The sequence below is a fragment of the Lampetra planeri genome, chromosome 26 (assembly GCF_965212315.1).
Source record: "Lampetra planeri chromosome 26, kcLamPlan1.2.h2, whole genome shotgun sequence".
In the NCBI taxonomy this organism is placed as follows: Eukaryota; Metazoa; Chordata; class Hyperoartia; order Petromyzontiformes; family Petromyzontidae; genus Lampetra; species Lampetra planeri.
In genome coordinates, this window is record NC_136132.1 from 11136253 (window position 1) to 11146299 (window position 10047).

A 10047-nucleotide genomic window follows, 5' to 3' on the forward strand; every position below is an offset into this window, starting at 1 on the left:
GCCACCATTGCCCCCCCTCCCACCCCTCGCCACCTCTCCTTCCTCCTCATCCAGGCAAAGGATGACCCGGAGCCGGAGAAAACGAGCAACGGGATGGGACCGATTAAAGATCAGATCGAGTTGATTCAGGTGAGCGCTCGCCGCTCGTTTGACGCGTGCGGCAGGTCGCGTTGCGTAATGGAGGGGGGCGGTAGTATGGCGGGGAGCATGCCGAACTACGAACCTGACGACCCGAGTTCGAATCCCGCCCACGGCCGGTAACGCTGGCGAATATTTGAACCGGTCCTGGCTCCTCCCCTAGGTCGACTCGGCCTTAAATGGGTACCTGACGCGGTGCGTGAAACAACGGCTCTGGGGAGACAAAGGCGGCCGGGCTTGGTGCTGGCCACCCGCCACCCCTCGTGGCCTTACAGGGGCTCGCTATCGGAACTTGTCTTTGTAGAATTCCATTGGGTCGCCCAAATTCGTGCGAGGGCCACGCACAAATGGGGGCGATCTTTGACGTCTTTAAAAACGATGACCCCCCCACCCACCCCGCTGTTGGTTTGAGTGCGACGCTTCTAACCACCATTTCCCCTATTCCGTCCCCCGCCCCCCACCGTGCTTATCTCTCGGCATGCAACAATCCACCACTGCCCCTCCTGAATGAACCTATAAATAGTCGTGGATCCGGCGGTGTAGCGTGACTTTGATTAAAGTTGGGGGCGGCGGGGGACGACACCGTCACTGTTGTAAACCAATCTGAAACGAATGTTAAACGCCAAACGGAATGAGTAAAGGACCTTGCATCTGTCGACTCTTCTAACACGTGTGTAATTATTGCATCGACATTGTTTAATGTCCCTTAAGGATTTAGAATGGGGTGAGGGGGGCGTGGCGGAGGGTGAGTTGACGGGTTGAGCCATATTAATGAATGGGCAGCTTACGGGCGACCTGCGCAGAGTGCGTTGTTGATGATTTATTTTTTCATCATCGGCTCGGTTCATGACGGAAGTGCGTGAACGGCGTCCGGGCCACCCCACCGCTCCTATCTGATTACAGTTACATTGCTGCTATCGTTGTCGGTATTGTTCCGTTCACACGAAGGGGTTTCGCAGCCGACATGATTTCGAATCGATATTTTGGGGTTCGGGGCTTCCGTACACCACGTGGCCAAATGTTGTGGACTCTCCGGCACGCTGGATTTTTACTCTGACTTCCTGGTTTCGTGCGATGAATTTGGGCATGAAAACCTTGATCAGAAGAGGTAAAACAACAACCAGTAATACTCTTTGCTTCTTTCGGCAAAGTCACGTAGTTAGAAATAAAATAAAAACAAATCACGACGTTTATTTCTAACTACGTGACTTTACAGAAAGAACCAAAGAGTGTGGATTCCTGTAGTCACCAAAGCTTCAAATCAAGATTAACAACCAGTAATGATGACCGGCGCATCGTTAAACGCGCATGTATCACGTGACAATTTTGTTGGGCTGCGTCTATTTTTATTTTACCAGGTAAGGTCGACTGAGCTATCGAGACGTGACCTGGCTATTGCTATCGAGAGCCCAACGAATTGGCTTATCACGTGGAAATTTATAGCAGCCAGATACTCTAAATGCATGTTTCTAAATGTGGAGAGAAAAAAATCGGAGGACCCGGAGAAAAAAATCCACGCGACCATGGGGAGAACACGCAAATTCCAAATATACAGGCGTCAGAGTCGGGATCGAATCCACAACCACTTGTTGTATACCAGGCGGGGCAGTTCACTCTTTAGAGTGCGGTCAGGTCGCTAAAGTTGTCTGCGATGAGTACAATAACTTTAAAAACAACGGCGCTATGCCTCTCTAAATAAAATGTATGCTAACTGCTTGTGCGTTCCGAGATTAAGTGGTGAACGGGACACCCACCCCGCAGACGTCTTGGAATGGGAAAGGGTTAACATTGCGTCGGGTAGGTTCAGGGGAGGGCGGCGGTGGGGAAGGGGGTCTTTGAGCACTTATTTGGCCAGACCATGACGTGGCCTGACCCAAAAATCGAGTAACAATCAAAATATGATTACGATGACGCTGCTGTTGTTGTTGTTGCCACTGCCTCTGACCGGCCGTCCCACGCGCTCCCACCCCCGTGCAGGTGTACCGCTTCGAGGGCGGCCCGACCCAGCCGGCCGCGGGCTGCGCCGGGCCCCTGGAGGCCCTGTGCCGCCTGCCGCTGTGCGCCCACGACCGCCAGCTGCTGCGCTTCTACGCCGAGCAGGGCGAGGCCCCGCTGCGGGCCCTGCGCTCGGCCGCCGAGTCCTTCGCCTCCCGGCTACGCGGCGGCGGCGGCGACGACGACCCGGCGGACGGGCCCGAGCCCGGGGCGCTGACGCCGCGGCAGCTGCTCGCCCACGGCCGCGCCGTCGTCCTCGGAGGCCACCGGCTGGCCTTCCTGGCCGACGCGCTGGCGCGCGGCGCCCTTTCCGCCGAGCTCCGCGCCGCCACGGCGGCCCTGGCCGAGGCCGTGAGCGAGCGGCTTCGCGCCGTCGCGGCCTCCAGCAAGGCGGCCGCCCTGCGCTACCCGACGGCGGCGGGGGCCGGCGCGTGGGCGCTGCGGCGCGAGACGGAGGCCCGCGTGGGCGAGCTGCTGCAGCAGGCGCACGGCTTCCACGAGCTGCTCACGCGCCTCGCCGGCATGGCCACCGCCAGCGGACACTCGGGCCCCTAGGGCCGAGCGGAAGCCTCCGGGGCGACCCCCGCTTACGTCGTAGAGACCTGGGGCGGGCCTACGCGAGGGGAGGGGGGGGGGTTGGTGGGGGAGGGGCCCGGGGTGGCGTCTGGCACCGTGGACACCGGGGGCACGTGGGCCAGCGTGGCGACCACTGGCGGCCCTGCTCCTGCGGAGGAAGCTGGCGTGAAACGGGGCGTCAGGAAGAGGGGAGGCCCGAGGGTGCCGTTGGCACAACGCTCGTGTGTGCAGTGGCCTGGCGTGGTCACAGCCCCAATGGGTGATTGCCTCACTCACCCCGAGTACAATGTTTTCACTGTGGAGTTTCCTGGCAGCATTCACTGATAACCACTGGCGCGCCAACTTCTGTTAGATAAAAACATTTTTTTTTATAAATTTCCCCAAAATATGGATTAATACCATCTGCTGCTCCCCCTGCCGATTGGGTGACTGGGGATGGCGACTTCCGATCGACCGATCGACGCACTCTTCCACAAAACCCCATGCCTCGGTCATGCACAGGCCGCGTACTACTTGCTCCCGGTCAAGGCCCTGCCGACGACGATTGGCCTCAAAATTCCCGCGCGCCCGCCGTGACCTCGGTTCTTACGGTTCCGCATCAACCGAACGAAGCTCACGACCCGGTCGCGTCTTTATGCGGAGCGGCCACGGACACGTGACACCTCTCCATTGCCTCCCTTGTCGATTAAAAACAACAGCAGTCCCTGGGCATCAGGGAAGACTCCACATCCCCCTTCTCGGCGATGTCCCGGGAGAACCACTCTCGTCACTCGAGGCCATGGTTTTGGGCTCACGATTTGTACGACCCGCGTGTCCGTCTGTCCGTCCATCTTGTCTGTCTTCTTTGTATTGTTTGTTGTGGATTGTACCATCCCTCGCCTAAGTCTACTTAGGCGAGGGATGGTTCCGCGAAGCCCCAACAGAGAGTCCCACGCTCGGCATGCAGGTCTCCTCGCGGCCCTCTGCGCGAGTTGACGCCAAGCGACCGCCGAGTTTGAATCGCGAGAGGCCTGGCGGTTGTGGTTGGGACGGGTGGAGGCAGCGATTCGCGCGGAGTGTCGGGGGGGGGGGGGGAATGGTGGGGCCGGTGTCGCCTGTGAAAGGGGGCTGACGTTCGTCCTTCGCGACGGCGGCTGTCGCGAGCCCGAGGCGTGGTGGACGAGGACCTTCTCCGTCGTCAGCGTCGCGACTGACATTTACACTCCGCGCGTCTCTCTCCATCACCCCCCCTCCCCTCACGTCGCCACCGCTCCCACGCCCTGCTCTCCCCTCTCCCTTTCCGGAGTTTTTTTTTGTCTGTAAAGTGGCTTTGGCCACAGCGACGGACGCAGGAGGACGCGATTGTGGGGGGTTGGGGGGAGGGGTTTCGTGTTCCACGAACGATGTCCGTGCAAAGGGGGGGTTGGTGGTGGCCCACCGGCGAAAATGTCCCTGGGTGACTTCCCCTCCTCTGCCTAAAGCCCGAAACCTTCGACCCCCCCCCCCCCCACGTGGGGTAGCGGCTGCACGTGGGTCGGGAAGGTGGGTTGGGTGCGGGGGGGGGGATGGCATCCGGATGTCGGGGGCGTGCGCCGTACTTCACCTTTATCTGTCATCGCGCACGGGAGAGATAACGTCGCGTCGCCGCCACCGCGCCGAGGGACCGGCGGGGTATCGCCGCGCCCGGGAAGGCGGCTTCTCAGGGTGACCCTCTGCGCGCTCCCCCCGTGCCCCCTGCTGCTGCTGCTAGCGCCTCGTTGGCTCTGCCACGCGGCGCTTCCCCTTGCCGCCGCGCCGCCTCCGCCCCGGGGATGGGGGGTCGAGAGTCCGTCGACTTTTTCTTTCAATCACTCGTCGACCACGACGAGGGGGGCTCCGACGCCGGGCCGCCTCGCGTCGTTGGCTGTCGTCGTGGTTTGAGAGCGGAAGGACACGCGAGAGAATAGCGGGATGGGGTGGGGGGCGGTGGGGGTGTTCCCCTAACAGCGGTTGAATCCTCATCCCCCCCCCCCCCGATGATTAACGACGTGGGAAGTGGTCATCGTCCTCGTCAGGCCGAGCTCGATCCGCTGCTGGTTGAAGGCTCCTCCTCTCCCCCCCACCAGAAGGCCGTCGCCATTTCTCTCACAGCCCCCGCCAAGCGCCAACCTCCGGGCGTCGAGAGCCGTTCAGGGCCCCGCTCGTTGACGGTGATGAACCGACGCCTCTACGTGGTGGCTCGACACACGGCGGCAATGCGAACTTGCCAACAACTGAAGAATTGAATGAAAATTTAAGCGATGGTTGGGGGGGGTGCAGCGGGTGTGCGTGGTGAATGGCGATGGTGGCGGTAGGGTTAGCTAGCTGGTTGTGGTTAGGTGTCGGGTTTAGCATATGGTTGTCTCGTGTGCTACCAGTGCCTGGTTGGCGAGTTTATTCGGGTCACGGCTGAATGGTAGCGCTCGTGTCTGGACGACTGCAGCATGCGGCCCCGTTTCAAATGTTGGCTGCTTTTAGGTTCTCCGCGTTGACCGTGCGCCGTGTGGCCCCGGCCCGCGTGTGCTGGCCCAGGGGCCTTTGGGCAGCTTGGAGAGGGGTGCTTGGGCGAGGTGGGTTGGTAGGGGTGGTGTGGGGGTCAGGGTCCCACGTGGCTGGGGTCATCCCGACCTCGTCCTGCTCCTCCCCCGCTCGCCCCATCTCTCGGAATTGTCAGCAGCGTTTCCCTGGCGGTGCGGGGACTGCGAGCGCCGCCCTCTGGGTTTTTTTTTGTTAACCCTCACGATGATATTCACGCTGCCAAATGAACAATTTTAAGATTTTTTGAATTCTAAGATGTAAGAATGCCATAATAACGCGTTTAATTTGTCTCCGTTCTGCCGAAATCCAGGCTCCAAGACCCACCCTCCCCCCAACTTCACGGTTCGGGTGTCAGATTTGTACTGATCGTCAAGTCGGCGGCGTGAAACTGTTAAGGGCTTCGTTTGTGCAACAATGTTGGTGATCGCTAAACCCCTTGGGGTCACGAGGACTGACCTGGGATGAGAAGGGGCCCCGCTTTTAACATCAGTGTGTTCGTCGGGGAACGAGGTCGGAAGGATGCAGCCGGAATGTCACGCGCTGAGGACCCCGAGGGTCCATCGATCTTGAGTGAGGGTGGTGAGGTCATCCTTGTGAGGGGGTCGATTCCAAATAATGAACTCGTACGGACCACTTGAGGCGCGGTGCAAGCGGCCTCGCGCGGCGAGCTCAGGGATGTGGGAGCGCACCTCCTGCGCCGGTTAAAGCCCATTTGACAGTTGCAGGGAGCGTGAGTGTGTGTGTGTGCACACGAGTGTGTGTGTGTGTGCACACGAGTGTGTGTGTGTGTGCACACGAGTGTGTGTGTGCACACGAGTGTGTGTGTGTGCTTGTGGGGAGCGGTGGTGCAGCGGTTAGCACCCTGCACTACGAACCCGGCAACCCGAGTTCGATTCCCACTCGCGGCCAACACCATCAGTGACGGTTATCTGAAACTGGTCCTGTGCCTCACCTAGGTCGACTCGGCCTCAATTGAGTACCTGGTGCGGTGCGTAAACATCGCCACTGGGGAGACGGAGACGGCCGGGCGTGGTGCTGGCCAGCCACCACCTCGCGTGCCGTGCCGGCCTTCATAGGTGCTCGCTAACAGCACTTCCCCCAGCAGCAGTGTTAAGGCTATACGGGGGATCTTTGTCTTTGTGTCTGCGTTTGGATTTCACTTCTGGTAGTCTAAGGTGGAAGTGGGCGTTATTTGATCAAAATCGATACTGCTGCTGCTGCCGTTCTTGCAGCCGCAGTATCTTGTGGTGGCTGCTCTTTGATGTGTTTTTTTGGGGGGAGGGAGGGGCGTGGGGGGGGGCGGGTCGTATCCGCGCGTCGTTGGGGTGCGACGTCCGACGTTTCGCGCCACGTGCTGGAGAGGTGGTTGTTGTGTTTCGTACACGTGAGAGTTAGTGGAGACTTGCCACGTGGCGCCCGGACCTGTTCAGTTTGCGGTGTGTGTGTGAGAGAGAGAGAGAGAAGGATGAAAGGTCCTGTACATACAGGTATAATGATGTCCATTATTCCACGAGATAAAACATTAATCGGGTGGAGAGGGGTATCCGCACCGCACCCCCTCTACTGCTAAATTACGCATTGCTATTTAGCGGTGGATCACGTGGCCTTGAATTAAAGTCGCTTTTGTAAACACTTCAGCCATGACCTTTGTACAATGGAGTTTTCATATGAAACGAAACAAATAAGTAGACCTTTTTAAACAAATACAGAAAATGTTACTAACTGGAAATGTGTTCTAATAAAGTTGTATGTTGACTCGTCCTCTGCGTTGTGCTGCCGATTTAATACGGGATGGAGAATGGCAAATCGCACCTGGATAAACCACTCCCCAGGCTTAAATGCATTAATTTCCCGTAGACCCAGAGGCAGAAATTGACACCACTGCAAAGGTAGCCAAATGAATGCCTCTTTAATTTCAATGTAACACGCGTCGGGGCTTTCGCGACCCATATGATGATTCCTAATTTATTTTTTGGTCGATCCCGTAAGTCAAATTCTGGCAAGTGCCTGATGAAGTTGGTTATAGCTACCAGGGAAACGTCCGTGCGTCCTATTTGTGAAATCAACTAAAACTGCCAAAGATTTTTTATTATACCAGGTCAGGTCCACTGAGCTATGTAGATCTTTTTCAGAAGCGACCTGGCCACAAATGATAGCTCAACGAAGTGGATTATCACGTGGAAACAAAAGCAGCCAAATACTCCATAAGTATATTGATTATACATGTGGAGGGAAAAACCGGAGGACCTGGAGAAAAATCCACACGACCACGGGGAGAAAGACACGCAAACTCCAAATATACAGCAGGAGTCAGGGTCTGGATCGAACCCACGACCTCCTGTATACCGGGCGAGGTAGTTAACATCTCACCACCGTGACGCCCACGGTGGTGTGTGGCTCACTCTCCAAACAGCACCACACTGGTGGTGCTGTTGTAGCAGCAATGCGTTGGCACGTTTATTCACGTTACGTCATTCATTGGCTGTGTCGGGTGGAGGAGGGTATACGACACATTTTACTTTCGCGTTCTGACCCAGAATCAATTGCGGATCATGAGCCTTCTATTTACCCAGGAAGGCCTCCCTCAGTCTCAAGACTCAATTTCAGGAGCATCCCGCCACATGAGGAAGTTTTGCCAGTTCCATGTAATGAGCGTTTGGCTTCGTGTGGCAATTCCACATTTCCATGGCGGGGTATAAACTGATAAAGTGTAGAATATGCTGTGCAGGATAAACCAACTACTACAGAAACATTGGGCTATTTTTGGCCATCACATCCCACCCCCGAAATACGAATGACGTAATTTATATTTAACCAAGTGACGGGCATATATGGTTACAATGTTGACAATTTCTTGCAGATGAGATCTGAGAGCAAAGCTCGTTGGTCATCACTGTGGAGTGGCTGGGAAGTTTATTTAAAGTCTTACACGTTTTTAAACTCGGACGCGAGCTATATTTAAAACTCGCCCATGGTCGGTTGCAGACAAACCGGGCGCTCTGCTGCAGCCAGGAAGGCGGGCAATGTGCGAGGAACTGGGTCACAACAAACGCGGCTTAAACCATCACGCAAACTCCGGTCATCCTCGCAGAAGCAGTGGCTTTTGGCTGGCCATCGAACAAAGACGGTCGCTGTATTTCCGCGCTTTCAGATGCGTTTCTGCGGCCGTCTGGAACACTCTTCCCTCTGAGATATTAGGAAGCCACTGGAGATATGCACTTTAAAATCTAGATCGAAAACTTATTTCTTTAGAATTGCTTTTTGTGTTTAGTTTGTTGCCCTTCCCGTGCACCTCCAAATAGCACGGTTGGCTACGTACGGTGCGAAAGAAGTTCAGCATACACACGTGGCACAGGATTCTCATGGTGTTGTTTTTGTTATTGGCCTGTTTTAAATAACTCGCTCTGCCCTAACGACTGCAGTGGTCCAGCAATTGCTTCCAATGGTCCAGGTCTTATATAAGGGTCAGCTCCGGAAGTTGTGTCTCGACACGCAGCCTTTGAGGAAGGAAACTATTATCCAAGATAAGTATTATTTAATTTATTATAAGGCCTGCTATTGCCGCTGCACAAATGTAGACTCACTCTAGCCTGCGTGACAATTCGATTTTTCTGTGCCTCATTTGCTTGGATTTCCCGAACGTTTTTCAGAGTCGGGTCTCTCTGATTTGATCCCACTCGAGCTGTCTATCACTCAAATCCATTCGCCTCCAGCCCAAAGTTGCCAAGTCTCGCTGGAAAAGAAAAGTAGCACTGCCTTTAAAAACACGAGGCCAACCCCATGTCCGGAGGAAGGGATGGGTCTAAAGAAAAAGGGGCGGGGTCTAAATAAAAAGGGGCGGGGTCCAAAGAGGAAGGGGCAGGGTCTAAAGAGAAATGGGTGGAGTCTAAATAAAAAGGGGCGTGGTCTAAAGAGAAAGGGGTGGGGTCTAGAAAGAGGGGCGTGGTCTAGAGAGGAAGGGGCGGGGTCCAAAGAGGAAGTACAGATAAAGAGACCTCGAATTAAAACGAGGTTAAAAATAAGTATAACCAGTAAAAACAAAGTTTTTCACTATAAATCCTTTATATGCGTGGCAGCGAACTTAATATAAAGGATTTAAAAATATATTCGCCTGTGGAGGACGCGGGGATCGATCCCGCGACCTTTGGCATGGGAAGCGAGGACGCTACCAACTGCGCTACTCCGCCACGGCCTGTGGAGTGGTTACGCTCTGGGCTCTTACACTGTGACGTTCAGCCAAAGCCATGAATGAGTTCTATTTGAATATATGTAAAATAAAAAAAATTTGCCTAAAAAGTGTAAAATTTTGGGAATTTTTTTTCACGAACATTAATTGTTTCGCACAACGAGTCTGTGTGGAAAATGTCAGCTCGATTGGATCACGGGAAGTGGGTTAAAAAACGACCGAAAGATTTGCACGGTCGCACGCAAGCAAGCAAGCAAGCACGCAAGCAAGCAAGCGAACTTAATATGAAGGATTTAAAAACTCACAAACCGGCAACTCTCAAAAATGTAGTCTGCCGATGAGGACACAGGCCAATAGTTAAACTATAATCAACCAGGAGAGACACAAGCGTGAGATGGAGAAACCAGGGTAGGAAAAGGGAACCCATGTGTAGTGATGTAAATGGATCACTACGGTGCGTAGCACTGAGTGCAGGAAACAAGGAAATATGGGGGCAGAGGTGAGCACACCGTGCAGTACCACAGTGAGTCACTGGGGGCGTGGTACCGGGTGCTCGCAGAAAGAGGCAAAGGAGCTCTACCGACAGAATAGGGAATAGCAGCAACTCCGCCAGCGCA

The 10047-nt window shown here is 55.3% G+C and overlaps 1 protein-coding gene across 1 annotated transcript in view; it reads left to right on the forward strand.

The window, feature by feature from the left end:
- The window catches only part of BCAR1 (BCAR1 scaffold protein, Cas family member), a 38624-nt gene extending 35875 nt beyond the window's left edge, over positions 1–2749 (forward strand). Inside the window, exons 9-10 of the mRNA XM_078606922.1 lie at positions 55–129; positions 2116–2749. Of these exons, the coding sequence (XP_078463048.1) occupies positions 55–129; positions 2116–2688 (648 nt within the window). The 3' untranslated portion in view covers positions 2689–2749. The remainder of the gene's footprint in view (positions 1–54; positions 130–2115) is intronic.
- The last annotated feature ends 7298 nt before the right edge of the window (positions 2750–10047 follow it).